Source organism: Heloderma suspectum, chromosome 2 (assembly GCF_057233095.1).
Source record: "Heloderma suspectum isolate Gila_16-S chromosome 2, 16-S_ref, whole genome shotgun sequence".
Lineage (NCBI taxonomy): Eukaryota > Metazoa > Chordata > Lepidosauria > Squamata > Helodermatidae > Heloderma > Heloderma suspectum.
In genome coordinates this window covers 242,094,022-242,112,704 of record NC_139459.1, presented here as the reverse complement: position 1 = coordinate 242,112,704, position 18,683 = coordinate 242,094,022, and the positions used below count along the sequence as shown (strand labels likewise).

General features: G+C 41.5%; 1 protein-coding gene across 1 annotated transcript in view; it reads right to left on the bottom strand.

Annotated features, from left to right (window-relative positions):
• Nucleotides 1-4,112: 4,112 nt before the first annotated feature.
• Nucleotides 4,113-18,683, bottom strand: part of TENM2 (teneurin transmembrane protein 2) — a 1,208,485-nt gene continuing 1,193,914 nt past the window's right edge. Inside the window, exons 26-29 of the mRNA XM_084838625.1 lie at nt 16,451-16,747; nt 12,404-14,018; nt 9,815-9,945; nt 4,113-6,032 (exon numbers count right to left, since the gene is read on the bottom strand). Of these exons, the coding sequence (XP_084694751.1) occupies nt 5,271-6,032; nt 9,815-9,945; nt 12,404-14,018; nt 16,451-16,747 (2,805 nt within the window). The 3' untranslated portion in view covers nt 4,113-5,270. The remainder of the gene's footprint in view (nt 6,033-9,814; nt 9,946-12,403; nt 14,019-16,450; nt 16,748-18,683) is intronic.

Genomic DNA, 18,683 nt, shown 5'->3' with positions numbered 1-18,683 from the left:
TGCAAAAGCTGGTTTGAAACTCAACATTAAAAAAACTAAGATCATGGCATCTGGCCCCATCACTTCCTGGCATATAGAAGGGGAAGAAATGGAAGCAGTGACAGATTTTACTTTCTTGGGCTCCAAGCTCACCGCAGACGGTGACTGTAGCCATGAAATTAAAAGATGCTTGCTCCTTGGGAGGAAAGCTATGGCAAACCTAGATAGCATAGTAAGAAGCAGAGACATCACCTTGCTGACAATGGTCCATCTAATCAAAGCTATGGTTTTCCCAGTAGTAATATATGGCTGTGAGAGCTGGACTATAAGGAAGGCTGAGCCCCGAAGAATTGATGCTTTCGAACTGTGGTGCTGGAGAAGACTCTTATGAGTCCCCTGGACTGCAAGGATGTCAAATCAGTCAATCCTAAAGGAAATCAACCCTGAGTGCTCATTGGAAGGACAGATACTGAAGCTGAAGCTCTAATATTTTGGCCACCTAACGCGAAGAGAAAACTCTCTGGAAAAGACCCTGATGCTGGGAAAGACTGAAGGCAAAAGGAGAAGGGGACAGCAGAGGATGAGATGGCTAGATAGCATCACTGATGTAATGAAAATGGACTTGAGCACGATCCGGGAGAGAGCGCAGGACAAGAAGGCCTTGGTTGCTTTGGTCCATGGGGTCACGAAGAGTCGGACATGACTGAACGACTAAACAACAAACAACAACAAGCTTGTGTTTATCTGGTATTAAATAGACACACCACTGAGTGCTTGAGACAGATGCACACAGTCTTCTCCTCTTGGTTGTTTTGGTGCTTTCAGAAATGAAGTACAAGCAGGCAGAAACTGCATCCCAATTTTCTCTTTATGGATGATGTCACACGTTTGCCACTTTGGCTTAGACATGGATGCCGTGCTCAGTTGGTTAGATGCTCTGATATTCTGGAGGAGGAGCGGGCATGTTTGCACATTACAACAGCCCATTGTGGATTCATTTACCTGCAGGGGCTGATGTGTTGTGCCGGGCGCCATTTTTGCATGGCAGTCGTGGGTGCCTGGCTTGCCATGGGTTGTTGTGTTGTGCAACACAAGTGGCAGTGGTTGTTTGAGGTTTAGACAACCCTCAAATAACCCTAAAACAAGCTGTGTTTTGTATGAACTTTGCCTTGTCTGTGTTTTGTATGAACTGTAACCAAAGTAGTAAATTATTGGCATATCTATACAAATGTTTAAAGTCATTTCACAGTAATTTCCACAGAGCCCTGGGAACTGTAGTTCTGTGATGAGTACTAGAGGTTTTCTAACAGAATTTTCAGCCTCTTCACCAAACTGCTATTCCCAGCATTCTTTGGGGAAACCATGGGGGCTTATAGTGTAGCTGTGCCCCCTGCTGTAAGTATTGCCTAAACATTGCTGTATTGCAGACCACTGTTCTGGTTTTCGTCTTGTTAGCAGGAGTAATATTTTCTGACATTACATCCATCATATGGGAGGCCACTTGAAAAGCTTTTGAATTAAAATTCAACTCGTGCACTCCAGAGTGACTGCACTCGAATGTGCAGAGTAAAGTGGGGTGGGAAGAAAGTTTCCATAAGAACATAAGAGCCATGCTGCATCAGACAAAAGGCATATCTAGTCCAGCATTCTGTTCACATAGCAGCCAATCAGATGCCTGTGGAAAGCCTACAAGTACAACATGAATGTGATAGCACCCTCCTGTTCATGTTCCCCAGCAACTGATGCACAGAGGCACATGGCTATATGCTACCTCCGTATCAGAAGCAATCAGGACTAGTAGCCGTTGATAGACAAATTCATGGAGGATAAGTCTAATTCCCTTCTAAAGCCATCCAAGCTGGTGGGCATCACTACATCTTGTGGTAGCAAATTTCATAATTTAGCTACAAGCTGTGTGAAGAAATGCTTCCTTTTTTCTGTCTTGAATCTCCCACATGTCCTTATGAACAGGAAGACATTGCTAGGTTTACAGTCCGGGGCAGAAATATTGGAACAAGGATAACTGTTTCAGCAGTTGGCCTCTGTACACCACCACATTGAAGTTGAAAGGAAACACCCAGATGGGAGCAAAGTCAGGACTTTCAACTTTAATTAAAGTGGTTTGACAAAAGGGGGGCACTACCCATTCAAGAAGTACAGCCAGTGGCATACACACACACACCCATCGTTGGTGGCTCATAAGTTATGGAACAAATGGCTGACAAGCAGCTGCATGGCCAGGTGTGGCCTGTTTCCTGGGTAGCCCATGACCAATTAAGCAGATAAAAGGCCTGGAGGTGGTTCTGAGTGTTACATTTGCATTTGGTAGCTGTTCACTGGAACTCCCAACATGAGGTCCAAAGAGGTGTCCATGCGAATGAAGGAGGCCATCATTAGGCTCCAAACAAACTAAACCCATCAGAAAGATAGCAGAAACAGTGGGAGTGGCCAATACAACAGTTTGGAACATCCTGAAAAATAAGGAATTAACTGGCAAGCTCAGCAACAGCAAAAGGCCTGGAAGACCACGGAAGACAACTAAAGTGGATGACCGCAGAATTCTGCTCATGGTGAAGAGGAACCCTTTCACAACATCTAGCCAGGTCAAGAATGCTCTTGTGGAGGTAGGCATGTGATTGTCAACATCTACAGTCAAGAGACGGCTTTATGAATGTAAATACAGAGGCTTCACAACAAGGTGCAAACCACTGGTAACGCTCAAGAACCGAAAGGCCCAATTAGCCTTTGCCAGCAAACACCTAAAAAAGCTTGCCCAGTTCTGGAAGAAGATTCTTTGGACTGATGAAACCAAAATTAACTTGTACCAGAATGATGGGAAGAGAAAAGTATGGAGAAGGAAAGGAATAGCTCATGGTCCAAAGCATAGCACATCATCTGTCAAACATGGTGGAGGCAGTGTTATGGCATGGGCATGTATGGCTGCCAATGGAACGGGGTCACTGGTGTTTATTGATGACCTGACTGCTGATAAAGCTGCAGGATGAATTCTGAAGTGTACAGGGCTATCCTTTCTGCTCAGATTCAGCCGAATGCTGCCAAACTGATAGGACGCCGCTTCATATCGCAGATGGATAATGACCCAAAACATACAGCAAAAGCTACCCAAGAGTTTCTCAAGGCAAAGAAGTGGGATGTTCTTCAATGGCCAAGTCAGTCACCTGATCTCAACCCAATAGAGCATGCCTCTCACTTACTGAAGACAAGACTGAAGGCAGAAAGACCCACAAACAAGCAGAAGCTGAAGGCAGCTGCAGTAAAGGCCTGGCAAAGCATCTCGAGGGAGGAAACTCAGCATTTGGTCATGTCCATGGGTTCCAGACTTCAGGCAGTCATTGACTACAAAGGATTTTCATCCAGGTATTAAAGGCGATCCTTAAGTTTGAAATGATGTTGGTTTGTTCCATTACTTATGAGCCACCAACGATGGGTGTGTGTGTATGCCACTGGGTGTCCTTCCTGAATGGTTAGTGCCCCACTTTTGTCACACCCCTTGAATTACAGCTGAAAGTCCTGACTTCGCTCCCATCTGGGTGTGTTTCCTTTCAACTTCAATGTGGTGGTGTACAGAGGCCAACTGCCAAAACAGTTATCCTTGTTCCAATATTTCTGGCCCTGACTGTATATGTGCTGCATGTTACCACGGCCTGCTTCACGCATTGTACTGTGGTAAATGTGTGAGTCATTTGAGTGCTCACTTACTGGGAAGCTGCAGCCAATCCCAACACCCCAAATGTGTATAATACGTACGTATGCTTACACGTGTGTTACTTAAAAATGTAATGGCTGAAGTATCCCTGGGAGATTTTGTCAGTCAAGCCATTACTCTTCTGAGCCAATTTAATCATCACCTTCCCTTTAACAGGAGCTTCCTTCTACTGAATCCTAACATGGAGCCAGAACTGGTTGTGAAATAGGCAGCCATGTACATTAGACTAGTGGTGAGCGTGATGCTTACAGCAAATGCCCTGGGGGCCTTATTGAGACAGCACAGTCCCTAATCCATATTGTTACTATGGTATCATCATCTCCTTATATACAATTCTTAATGCATTAAATTTGAAAGAAATTTACTTTCTCAGCACATTTCTAAGACAGAAGACATTAAATTCACAGGGGTTTTAGAGACTTTATTTATGTATAAACAATTTAAACACTTTGCCATAAATTATCTTTGCCTGTCTCTATTCTTTGCTTAGCAGCAAATTAAAATTAATATAAAAACTCAATGAACAATTCATACATGTATATTACAAAAAAGTTCTGTACCAAAGTTCTTATTAGACTTGTTTTTATATATTTTTTTATTATTTTTTCTTGGTGACCATAATGTGATTGTCTCAGTTTCTTGACCAAACAAACACACTAATAATTTTTCTTTTTAAAATCTGAAACAGTGATTGCGCCTTCTGGCTGATGTATGTACAGGGTGATCTGAATTGGTGCCCATTTGCAATAGTGTTAACACAATGCCCACAGCTCTACTAGAACTGATACCAACAAACTACTGAATCTAAACAGACTACACCCTGTAACTGTGTTATACTGTCCACAATGGAATCTTCAAAGACAAACAGAGTATGAAATTTATCAGTAGTGATTTATAGCCACCATTTTGAATTGAACTTTTCACTCTGCCCTCTTTGAATAAATTAACTTTAGGCCAGACAAAAGCAGGGTCGGAGTGCAAGTGCAGGTTTATATTCCTTAATATATTTCTGTTACTCTTTCCAGTGCTCTGTTGCTCCTGTTCTTATTTCTTCCAGTTGCTACACACAAATCACCCCAGAAGTCATGTATTAAATGCACCTGTATTTTGCTTTTAAATGAAAAACCTCTAGAATGTTTATCAAACAAGCAGCCTGAAGATTTTTTTCCCCATCAGCTGGTCTAGTGGATGTGGGTGGCCCTCTTGGATTTCTTGAAAGTTTGCTCACATGTGAATGGAGTGAGGTAATATAAGATGAGGCCTTCCTTTTCAATATTTTTGTTTTTATTTATGTTTTCTTTAGACCCAGAACAAGTGGGTAATATTTATGGGGTACCTTTGAATTTGCATGGTTTAAAGTTTTCAGTCTGGCTTTAGTCCACTTCAGGATGTGGTTGCAATCACTTGGACAGCAGCATTGAACTCAAAAAATGTGAGCTTTCTTGCCACTTACTATCCCAAAGTAGCTCAGCCGAGTGCCCCGTTGGTCTTCATCTCCTTAGGAGAGGAGATAACAGTTGTAACTACTGATTCATCCAGGCAAGGATGACAGCAGGTTAATTTGTTACCTCTTTCCCATTTCATTCTGTCTTAAGAACTGGATGTTGCTGCTACTGTCTGCCAGCTCTGGGTACTGCTCTACTGGGAGCACATAGTATCCTTCATAACCTTGAACCCTCCCTGTGCTCAAAAGCTGCTGCTTCTCTCCTTCAGTCCACAGGCGGCTACCCTCTTTGCCATCCCGCGCCTTCTGTTGCTCTCTGGCCCAGGCTGACCCCAAGGCTCGCTGCCGAGCTTGGTCCAGCACTCTTGCCTTCTCTTCATCCAGCGTGTCGGGGGTCAGGCCATAACGTATGTTAATAAGCAAGGTAGAGTACTGGAATTCAATATTTGTAAACCTTCGAGTCCTTCCATTAATTAGGAGGGTTGGCTGGGACACTGTCACATTCACTCCGCTGTCCAGCACCTTGCGCCCACTGGTCATTGCCAGGGTGACAAGGTCACCATCAGATGAGCCAATCTTGACAAAATAATGGGTGTCCTTCCCCTCAATGCTATAGTGCATCTTTTCCAGGTAGTAAGCATTGTTAAGCACTGAGGCAATCTTTCGACTGTCTTCCGTAGTGATGCTTGAAACACCTGTGGTGACTCTGCCTTCCTTCACAGCAAACATGATCCCCTTGCCAATAATCGGAGTGGTGGTTGCAAACCAATGGCCTGCTTTCTCTCTAATATCGGCATGTAATCTTTTAGATATGACTTGTCCCTCAAGGGCCATGAATGCTTGGTTGTGCCTCTCTGTTGTTTGTTGCACTCCAGTAATTAACTAGAACAAAATGGGAGAAAAGACGTTAACTTACATTATTTGTAACACAGACTATAAGGAATTATTTAATGCTCATTAAAAGCCCCATTCATGTGAATAATTCCTATAGTGGATTACTTAATTATGTCACAAAGGAAACAATCCTATCAGGATAGGCAGCTGCCTCCGAACTTGGAGGCGACCACCTATCCAATGCTGGGTGGGCAGAGTGTAGAGGGGATCTTCTCCGTGCTACTGCCACGCTGCATTTATGGCTAGACGGCTGATTTCGGCTGTCTAGCCACAGGACTTCAAAGCGGGCGGGGGGGAGGCCGGATGACACATAGTAAGCATCGTACCAGCACTTCCGCACTCCCCACCCCTGGGGACACCCCCTTTTGTCCCATTCTGCACTGCTCATCTGAGCACGGAGCTCAGGGACAATCTGCACTGCCTACAAGGCAGTGGGGGAGGGGGCAGGGAGGCAGTTTTCCAGGAATCACCCTCGGAGTGTGGACTCCAAGGTCAGTTCCCGGAAACCAAACAACCCTATGTCCATCTATGGCTGTCTATCGGTCATAGGATTGCACTCCAATAAAGGGAAAAAAGGAAAGGTTCCTCCTATGCAAGCACCAGGTCATTACCGACCCCTAGAGGGACACCTGCTTGCGCTGGCGTTTTCATGGCAGACTGTAGCGGGGTGGTTTGCCATTGCCTTCCCCAGTCATGACCACCTTTCCCCCAGCAAGCTGGGTACTCATTTACTGACCTCGGAAGGATGGAGGGCTGAGTCGACCTGAGCCAGCTACCCGAGACCCGGCTTCTGCTGGGATCAAACTCAGGTCATGGGGAGAGTTTCGGTTGCAATACTGCCTCCCACCACTCTGCGCCACATGAGGCTCTTGCGCCACACTCTAATAAACTTATACTTAAATCCAGTGATTTTGGCAAGTGCATAAAGATCCTGTGCATTATTACTATAATACATTCTATATTAGGGCTGCCTTTAAAGATGGCTTGGAAACTTCAGTTTTGGGGGCTAGGTGTTCACAGCATGTGACACTGATAATTTACCAACTGCATTGGCCTCTAGTCATTTCCAGGCTCAATTTAAAGTAGTGGTGTTAACCTTCAAAGCTACATTATTTGAACCACTTAATTTGAAGGATTGCTTGCACTCGTATGAACTTGCCTGGGCACTAAGATCAGCCTCTGAGACCCTACTTACAGACTCACCATCAAGATCCATCAGACTGGTGGGTATTAGAGACAGGCTTTTTTAGTACAGACCCCATGTCCTTGGAACACTCCAAAAACAGGCCTTTAAACGTTACTTGTTTCAAACTGCATTCTATTAAAAGTACTTCAGTTGTCTTTAAACTGCTGTTGTTTTTAGTTTTTGTAATTAGATTTTAGTTTAAAAACTGCTTTATGGATTTAATTATCTTCCTTGAAAGGTAGAATGTAAGTACTTAAAATAAATGTTGTAATGCCTTTATATAAATCTATGGTGCAATCACATTAGAATAATACGTACAGTTCTGGTCCACATATCTCAAAAATGATACTGTACATCAGATGAAATGCAGAAAATGGCAACCAAGGTGATTGGGGGCTGAAGCAAAGCCCCTGCAAGGAAAGATTATGATTTTTGGAGCTTTGTAACTTGGGAAAAAAACACGCAAGGGGAACACACGATAAGGGGTGTATAAAATTCTTCATGGTGTGGAGGAAGTAGATAGAGAGAAGCTTTTCTCCCTCTCATAACGCTGGAATCTGGGATCATCCAATGAAGCTGTTATGCAGAAGATTTAGGAAAGAGGAATAATCCACACAGCATATAGTTGCTGTCACAAGATACAGTGATAGCTACTAGGTTAGATGGCTTTATATGGAGTTGGACAAATTTATGGAGGATAGGGCTACTAAGCATATAGCCATTATGACACCTCTGGGTTCAGAGACAGTAGTCTCTACAGGGCTGCCATCACCTTTCTTGACGTAGTGGAGATAGGCTAGAGCAGCCTTCCCCAACCTGTTGCGTTCCAGATATTTTGGACTTCAACTCCCATCAGCCCCAGCCAGAGGTCAGGAATGCTGGGATTTATAGTCTAGAACATCTAGAGGGCATCATGTTGGGGAAGGGTGGGTGGGAAGACTTACCACAATTCCAGCTTGTCATGGTAGGTGTAGGCAGAAATCTGAGCTGCAGCTGATTATGGATCAGAGGACTTGCAGGTTTACAAGTACACTGGGCACAAGCTTTTACCTCTGTGAATTGCCTCCCTTGCTTGTCCAGATCACAGTGTAGGGGGCCTCACATGCATAGCTGAACTTCTGATTTCCCATCCTAATAGTTTACTAGACAAGCCTCTTTTTGAAACGTATAGCACAATCCTATGAATGTCTACTTAGAAGTATGTCCCATTGAGTTCAGTGTGACTTACTGCCAGGTAATACAGTTTTAGGAGTGTTCCAAAGCCACATCAAAATCCGCTGTTAGGAAATGCATCAGATGTCCTGCTGCACACAATCCTTTACACACACTGATGTGAGCACTCCAGATGATGATCCTTTAAACTCAGTTTCACCGAACTGCTACAAGGTATGTTTTCTTATATCTCCGAACAACAGTAGGTGCCAACAAAAGGACCCTGTCTACCTCTGGTAACAGTGTTGTAATTCCTCGGATCAAACTTTACTACTATTTTGGCTTTGGATAGCCAAGTACAGCCTTCCCCAATCTGGCACCCTCCAGGCATGTTGGACTACATTTCCCATCATCCCTTTGCCAGCACGGCCACTGGCAATGCTAGTAGGGACAATGACAGTTGTAGTCCAACACATCTAGAAGTTGGGGAAGGCTGGTCAAGAGAGCAGTTCCCATGTGATTGACCGATCAAATAATGGTCAACAAAATGTAGTAATATTGGTGACTCAAATGAAATTCAAACTCATCGTGACTATGCAGTCCTTATGCATTTGTAACAATGGTTCATGGTGTAGTATTTGAAGTATGTTTGCAGATAAGAGATAATGTCATATCTATTCTGACATAATTCTCATCACATTAGTAAGCAAAATCGAGTAACTTGCAAACATTTATGACTGTGTTAATGGAAACAAATTAGTCCAAAAATATCCAAACTTTGTATTCAAAACGTACTTTTTCTACTTTAACACAAAAGAAAAGCTCCTTTTAATTTTATCTGAAATTGGATTTGTATCAAGAAATATCTCAACTAATGTCTGGGAACAGAAACTGAAGCTGAATATTTACAAATACTTTCAGGTAATTTTTCAGGTATGGATATTCCACACATTATGTTAGAGCAAATTAAAAAACAAAAATGGCAGCAGATCCCAGAAATCAGAGTCCTTAGTATTTGCCAAAGAATCTGAAAGTATTTCCATTCAAGCATGCACCTTGATTTCAAGCATAAAGCTTTATTAATTCCAGAATAACTGCATGTCACAATTTATAATGCGTTTTATAAAATGCAGTTTTATACAGAAAAGGTGCAAAAATGGTCTACTATTATAAGACAAATGTATGATTAATTCATTTGGGTGTTTCCTTCATCGTTGCTCAATAATATTTCAAGAGTGCATACTGAAATGATGGTAATGATTTGCACGGACAGCAAAGAAAGGCACAGAGTATGAAATCCAGCTGATTCAGTTTAGTTCAAGTTTCAAAAGTTTTACTTTATCTTGTCAAGTATGCTTGCCATTGTTAAACTGACAAAATAATGCCAAATGCAAGTAAATTTACTGTGTGGATAGAGAATGCTTCTGCTTACCTGTCCGCTTTCACAGGCCTGAGACTCTGACAGCTCATAAGGAGGTGGCACAAAGTACATTTTTGCTCTTGGGAAACCAGGTATAATGTTGCTGAGCTGAAAGCCAAACATCACTAACCAGCTCTTCACATCTGAGAATAAAAGTAAATGCATGCATGAGACCTGGAGGTATGTAGTCAACATCAGTAGCACTGAATATTAACTCCTAATTATAAGCTAGGAGAGATCGTCAGAATTTCTAGGTAATTTTTTTTCTTGACAGTTTGGATAATAAAAATGCTCCAGCAGTATGAAGGACAGGAGTTGTGACATTTGTATTAAGAAGCACAGCACTGACGGGGAAGGACTGTGCTTAGTTACGGCTATTCCATTCATAGGAATCATAACTAACTCTTTACATTTGCCAGGGTACGATTCTGGGAAACCAGTTTTTTGTTGTTACTCTTGCTGCTGCTGCTGCTGCTGCTACAAGTCCTGCTACTACCATTACATTCCTAAAGCACTTCTCAGTGTACAAAATTATTTAGGGTGCAATCTTACGCATGTTTAGACAGAAAAAAGCCCTATAATTCCCAGCATTCCCCCAGCCAGCCATGGACTTTGTCCACGGAGTTGTAGGACTTTTTTCTGTCCAAACATGCATAGGATCGCACCCTTATAATACTTACCCAATTTTCTGGTCATGTACTATGAGGATTCATCCATGAAACACTGACACAATACTGTGACATCTATAGCAGACTACTACCTCCCAAATATTTTACTGCAGCTATCTTCAATATGGAATAAAAGGGAGGGGAGGGGGAGGAGAATGCCACTGTCTGTTTCAGAACTCATGTTTTCCTTCACAGCAAATCATTTAATAGCGGAAGAAATTCTTCCCCTCAGCAAAAATATGTCAACTCTCATCATTGGCTGTTACAAAAAAGATGTAATGTTTGAAGTAACGCTTGGATCGAGGAAGCAATAGTTTATGGAAAGCTGAAGGAACTGTTAATTGAGAAAGCAGAGTTGAGCAGCTAAATCACCAATGATTTAATAATGAACTGTACGAGTGGTTAACCTTTCTTCTTCATATGTGTTAAGAATTATTAATGAAGCTTCAAAGAAACATGATTCAGTTACAGTTTGTAAATGAGCCAGGTCCATAGGAATCAAACTAGGGTGGGTTTTTTTTTAACCAAAAGCAGTTTTGGGAGGCTTCACTTTAAGCATTGAGCAGGGCATGGAAGGATTCCTTTAACTCTTTCCATTCCAGACATTTACACATTCAAAATGCCCCACCCTCTCCCCTGCTTCTCCATCTGCAGATGGAATTTGACTCAACACTTTTCAGCTATGAATCAGTTCCTTTTTTTCTCAAGAGCATATCTCATTCACCAAGGAATATGTTAAGGTACAACACGTATTCAATGAACACCCCCAGCTTTGAACATAACTATGTATGCTTCAACTATCTTGAAAGATAATTTACTGTTCCTTGAAGTTTTGACCTCCTTTCAAATTATAGTTGCTGCATAAAGGGGGGGGGGTGTTAAAAAAAATGCTGTGACTTTAATCATGGCACACTGCACATTCTATTCTGAAAGAGTATCTTTTGAATAGATCTTAATTGCCTTTCTCTTAAGAAACCGTTGACAGCTCCGCACTGTATGATCCTACTAAGAGACAAATTAGTACCAATGGAATTAAAGTTAGAACTTCCACCCAAACCCAAAGCACGTAGTTTATACGTGCTGTATCCAAACGTGCGTCTCAATATTTCTCAACAGTTAGAACAGTAAGAATGTTTTTAAACTTTAAAGTTTCTCCTTTTTTCTGTACTAGGTTTTAGTTCGAATTCCTACTAGGCTTGATCTTTCAACCTTTTAGGATGAGGACATACATTTAACTTCCCAGACACCATGAGCAAGATTCTATATTTGCTGTGAGGAGCCTGACCTCAGTGCTTATCTTCGGCTCTAGTTTATTTAATGTGACTTGTCTCAAGGAAATAGCTAAACCCCACTGAAATTAAATGGTATTTTAATCTGTACAATTGAGAATGTTATAGCACTTCATCTGTAAATCAATGTGAGGTCTGCTTGTAAGGTATCATTAGGACACAGTCTCACAAGGTGCTGAACATAAAGCTTTTGCCTAGCCTTCAGCTTTATAAGTTGGCAAACTTACTTCACATGCATGAAGCTCAGTGGTTCTGACTGTTCTACCAGTCAGCTTAGAAACTATCACATAGGATGAACTTTGCACACAGCTAATTCTCATGTAAATCAGCTATTGACAAGCTTGCATCCAGTAACATGTGCTTACACTCAATGCACCTTAAGCCCACAGAACTAAGTACAGGATTGCAGCACCAACTGTTTAAAAGCGGGTGTTGGAGATGCAATCTCCTTAAACCCCTCCTGCTGTATTGCTTGCTAAGTGTCATAGTTTCAGTTAGATGGAAGATGTGCTTCCCAGTTTTTCCAAGCATGAAGGATTTTGAGCCCTTACTTAATACTAAATGATTTGTCCAGATGCAAAATCCCATGCTTAACATCCTTCCAAAAGTTTCCCTAGATTTCTAGACCATGAATTATTTCTCACCTGTCACATAGTTCTTTAAATCCAGTTCATTGCTGAGAGGGTTGTTGCTCTTGAACATATACAGGTTGAAGGGGGCAGGTTCCTTACCAATATTTTTCCACATGGTATAGTCGGGGGAGGTCCAACGTCCAGCCAAAACATCATAATCTCTTTGAGTAAAATGGACCAGTTTTGTTAGCGGATCATACAGTCCTCCATGAAATCCAATGACTATCTGGAAGTCAGGGTTAGAGTCATGATAGATCTCCCCATATGCTGTGTACTGTAGTTGCTTGATCATTAGGCCATTGATACTGAACACTGCCAGTGGTGTACCTGTGTTATCCGAGGCAACGTAGTATTCTTCTCCACTGCTGCTTTCCATTGCAAAAAGATGACCTTGCAGATCATAATAGAGAGAGGTAATTTCTGAATTTGAATGATTATACACATGTGTTATTCTGGTTGGGTTGTGAAGATCAGCATAAAAGTATTGAAGGTGATGTCCCAAGTTAGTCTTGTAAGAAGCCCGTCTTCCTACTCCATCATAACGGTACTGAATACTCCATCCATTTGCTTTATTGTAAGCTCTTGTTAAGAGGCCTTTGGAATTGTACTCAAATACGTCAGAGCCTCTTTGACATAGAAAACCATCATCATCAATTTTATACTGCATATCACCCAGGCGTGTAATCCTATCTCTCAGATCATAGCGGAGTGGCATCAATCGGACACTGTTTCCAGGATTCAAGAGATGCAAGTTGCCATTTAGATCATAACTGTAACGCCAGTTTGGTCTGTCATTGACAGCCACACTCTGGAGCTGCCCATCTCCATCATAATCGTAGGTATATTTAGTTGTGTTGGCATAAGGCCCAAGTTTCAATTCCCTCTTAGTTACCCTTCCCATGCTGTCATATTGCACTGTCATCCAATACATGAGTGATCGGAACATTTCATACTGAACTTCTTTAATGCGTCCATGTGTATCAAAGTGTTTGCTCAGTGTCATCACAGCTGTAGTGATAATTTGATTTATATCATAATAGATTACCCCAAATTTGCCGAAGTGCTCCACTTTGCCTGAGATTTCATCATAACGATAAAGGTCAACTGGAAGAGGTATTTCACTTATTATAGGCTTGATGCTAGCAATTCGAAAACTATTATCATGATAGGTATAATCAAACCTTGCATTGACCATACCTTCCTCAGAGAATCTGTAAATCTGTTTGTCAACCAGAGGGCCAATTTTACGATAGCGGATGGTACACGAAAAGCCTCCGCTCTGTAGGTTAACCATTTTGAGAACTCCAGTGGTTTCGTCATATCCAAAAGTCACCGCTGTACTATCATACACAATCTCCGACAACTTGGATAATTTCCCATATTTATAGAAAACCTGACGACCAGTTCCTAAAAAAGATGTTTTCAAAATCCTCCCATCATCGCTGTAATCAAAAATCACTGAGGCATTACTCTCGGGAGGATTATAAATATTTCGAATATAGCCGATAGATGTGTGAGTAGACATACTGTGCCGTGCAATGCTTGGCATAGTGACAGCATGCAGTCGGTCTGAAGAATCATGTTCAAAGATGTACTGCCGCTGACTCTGAAGTAGTAGAACCATGGACTATTGAAAAAACAAATAATATAAATTATGTATTGGATGGTCAAGAATGTACCAAGCCGGTTTTAGGGTTACAATCTGAAAAATACATAAATAAGAAGATCCTGCTTTGAGTATTATATTCTCTGCATACCACTCCAGCCAGCGCTGTTGCTATATTGCTAGCATCTGTGCAAAATAATTAGTAAAAGAACAAAAACCAATTCTCAGCTATATCATAAACAGGATGAATATTGTTGAATTCTATGCACTTCTCCCACTATATTTGACATAACAATAAAGTTAATTCCTTCCTGAATTTGCCTCTCCTCTGGAAGTTGTAATTCTTACCAAAAAATAAAATATATGGAGAAGTTTAAAAAAGGGTATTGTAGGCTCTTTTAAATTAACAGATTTTAGGGGAATGTCACATGCAGACTTATTTTTTAAAAAAGAACACCTACAAAGATAAACATGGCATAAGAACTCAGTTTCATAAATAAGGCCCAGAGATGACCTATGTGCTATTTCCTCAGATTCGGTCTAGAAGAGGATGCATAAAGGGCTCATAAATGCATAAATGCACATAAAGAGTGCATTTAGTTTACTATTTTCTTACCATAAAGTAACTTTTAGAGGTCACTTCATTGCAAAGATGCATACAGAACCTCATCTTGTGAAAAGATTAATTACACATTTTGTTACCATATCAACATACACTTAGCAAAGCCTATAGGTCAGGCAGGCTTACCAGACTGGTAAAACCGTTCATCCTCAAGACTGGGTTCTTTGTCTTAAAAACAAAGTTGTGCTATAACAGTTGCCTTAAACAGCAATCCTATGGTTCCTAAACAATGACTGGGTTCTGACAACACGATAACCCACGATGGGTTAGCGTGTCATCTGTCAGGAATTTTTTAATCCATGATGACTTATTTGTCCAAAATAACCCACTCTGATAACCCATGGTCTGCAGGAGGGGTTACTTAACCCACTGTGGGTTAGCGTGTCATCTGTTGGGCACTGTGGGTTATTTTGCTTGCCTACAGAGTCACGCAGCAAGAGTGGTTCAGATTGTTGCCATTGCTGTTTTTTGCAGGAGTTCTCCGTGTAATGGAAACTCCCTGACAGTTTGCTGGGATGGGGCGAGAAGTGAGCATGTTTTTCCCCTATTTTCCCCTATTCCACATTTGCCTCTGTTCCTCTTTTCTTAAGTTTTCCTTTGCACTTTTGCAAATTTGTGCATTTTCATAATTGCGGTATTCAGAACACGTTAAAGCCTCTGTGCCAGTAATGTCTATGGACAGAAGGTCCTGCAAGGTTTTATAGTCACCACCCCCTTTTTGGTGCACACAGGATTTTCGCTCCTTTGGGAGTGATCGCTCAGGGTTTTGATGGTGCATCAGGTGCCTCCTGACAAGGGGAGGCCCTTCTGGTGCACCCAGGATTTTCAGTCCTTTGTCAATGGGTGAAACAGCACCACTGCTCAGGTGGGAAGACTGCGGCAGGACAGGGGGCAGGGGGATGACACAGATTATACACAGTAGCTTAATAAGCTATTCACAGGAGTTTATTAGCTTGCTCACGTGGCAGGGCATCATGGATTATTTAAAAAAATAAGGTACTGTGAGTAGCTTGTTAAGCCACCATGGCTTAAATTGACGTCCAAATGCAGCCAAGGAAGGTCCATTGGATTGTTCAAGAAAACCCCTCCAAGGCCTTAATCGAAGCTCTGACCTTGGAGGGCCTTTTCTGACACTGAAGCTCTCTTCTTGGCTCCTCCCAGCCACCATGGAGGTTTCCGCAGCATCTCACTCGATATCACATTGGAACTCCTACCTCGTAAGTGTGGGGGATGGGCATGTTGGGTTTGTGGTGGTCAGGGAGGGAGTGTTCGTGGATCCAAAGAGGAAAAAGCCGCAACACATGTCTCCACCATTCCTTCTGGCCTGCCAGCAAGAGCCCAACAGGGCTTTGGACAGAACAGCAACTCTGAGATCAGAATGCTCTGTTGTATGGGCTCCTCACCCATTAGATTGCTCTCTTAACCCACTTTTAACTAAAATCAATAGGGCTGGGCTCCAAGATAAGGGATCAGCAATGCATTTTTGCACTTAAAACATTTAAATTCTGCTAATATAATTATTCAATGGTGTATTCTATTTTAAGGCAGGCCTGAAGTGCCAAACAGTGAACAATTTCTATTAGTTAATGTATGTTAACTAAACACATTGCCTAGAGAGTAAGCACCATTGGTCATAGTGGAGCTTGCGTCTCCATAAATATGCAAAGGATTGTGTTGTTAGAAATGAAAAATTAACATATTTGGCACGTATTTCTAATGACTAGACCATCAATGCTTGCTTTATATAGTTGCATGTGTATGTTTAGGTAAATCCCAGAACAGAAAGGCTTCCGGGTATATAACGCTGTAGCTCATACCAAAAGTTACCTACCTTTTCCAAGTATGTGTAACTCCATACTTTTCCATCTGCAAACATGCGGGAAATAATCCTGCCTTGTTTGTCAATATCTGTTCTTTCACTCATGGCACCACGTTGAAGTCCAGCCAGTCGTCCATTGGAGAAATAAGAGACGTTCACAGCAGCAAGTCCGCTGCTGGGGAGCCAGAGAAAAGGGCGTCCCAGCTGATCATAAATAATACGTAGTGTAAACTTCCGGTGATCATCATATATTTTCTCTGTGCGAATATTTCGGTCATAATCAATAGACAGCAAGTTCCTTCCATGAACCTAATTAAACAGAAGATATTAACTTGAAAACTAATTTGTCCTTCAGATTTGAATATAAAAATGATGAAGGTGGAGCATTTCTTTCGTAAGTTAACTATTTCTATACAAATTTACTCCAGATTCTTTTCTCTAAAAATTTTCAGTCACACTAAAATAATGGCATCTATTTGTGCTCACATGTTGGTCTTCTCCTCAAACTAGCTACTTTGCTCCTAACAATGTAATATGTATGTTTGCCCAGAAGCAAGTCCCACTGTGTTCAATGGGGCTTACTTTTTAATAAGTATGTTTAGGATTGTGTCCTTTTCCTGTGTATGCTATATTATAATGCAGTCTCTTGTCTACAGATGTGGAAAACAATTATTGCTGATTACTAATAATTTGTGTTCAATACACCAGTCTGAGATTATAAATCTTAAAGACCCACCAAGGCTTGTGGGCATGCACAGTGACCTCTAAGTGGGCAACAGGTATTGATCTTTCTACTAATATGCATCAGGATCCAAAGAGCTGCTTCAATGCATAAAAGAGGCATGCACTAGCCCAGTGGATGTTTTTCTTGGAACCTCTGCACCCCAACGTAGCACGAACAGATTCTGAAATTCCCCTTGTTTCAAAAGCAGTTTGCTATGCTGTTCCTCTTCATGAAAAAGACTACAGCTCATTTGGGTCCATAAAACTAGTTTCGTTGTTCTTTAGGTATTAACCTTTCAGGTTTGTTGGCCTACAGAATGCGAATTTCATTATATTAAAAGATTTAATATGCCACCTTTAAGGGTAAAAACCCTTGTAAGGCAGCTTCCAAAAAATGCAAAACAACGAAACTTCAACTCAATAAAATATTCATTAAAAAACAACGGTAAAATAGACAATTTAAAATTCCAGTCCAGAGAAATACCAAAACCAATAAACAAATACAGATAAAACAAGCAGTAGCAGTCCAATAAAACCGCTCTTATAATACAGTCAAACAAAACAAATGGGTCCTTAAAGGCCCTCCTAAAAGTCTGTAATGAGGGGGCCTGTTGAAAAAGCCCTTTTCCTCATGCCTGGCATCCTGATTGTTCTTACTGAAGGGCACAAGTGTGGGCAGGTTGATATGGGTGAACTATTTGATAATGATTAGCTAATCACAGATTCCCCACTGGTGAAGGCAGTAATATTAAGAACTGATGCTTAGAAGCAGGTAAAAGACTACATGAATTTCTGATCCAGTAAAACTTTTCTGACCTGGCCAGGAAAACCAATCCAAAGATCCAACTAGAAATGGACTTCAGAAGATAAACCCTTGCCAGGCTGTGGGAGAATTAGGACCCCCCAAAAACAGCTAGCAGAAGCATAACCTACGCATTCAGGCAGAAGCAGATCTGAAAATGCCGCCTTGGTCTAAAAGTGTTATGAGCAGGTTTTACACATAAAGGGTGTTCCATCTCTACAGGTCATAGTCTAGTAATTGCAGACCTGAGATTCTCATAAATGATATGGGAGTCCAGATAGTATATATAGGTTGTATGAAAAAATGATGAGGCAAAAATGTCCCTTGCTATGGCGAGGGACAGAGTGCAAGACACAGTATAGAATGGCACAACGTATATGTACAGCATTGGAAAGAGTATACCAATGATGAAGTCTTAAGCAATTCCCAAGATTTTTTCCTTCTTTATTCTAAAAGATCAAGCTCTATTTCCTCTTGTCACCTCTCAAATTCTAACCGCTTTGCCCAATGGCATCTATTACTTTACATCCATCATGCTTTTGATATGGGCCCATTCAGCCAGATAAATAGCTTAGCTTCTAAGGGAGATACTGTGTCTTGCTCAGCAAGGTGCTGTACAGCATAAGTCTTGCTTAAGCTATAAATTACTTTTGACTGCTGCCCCAGGGAAGACTGTAAGGGATGGGGAAGGGAGGGACTATCACATCTGCACAAGTATAG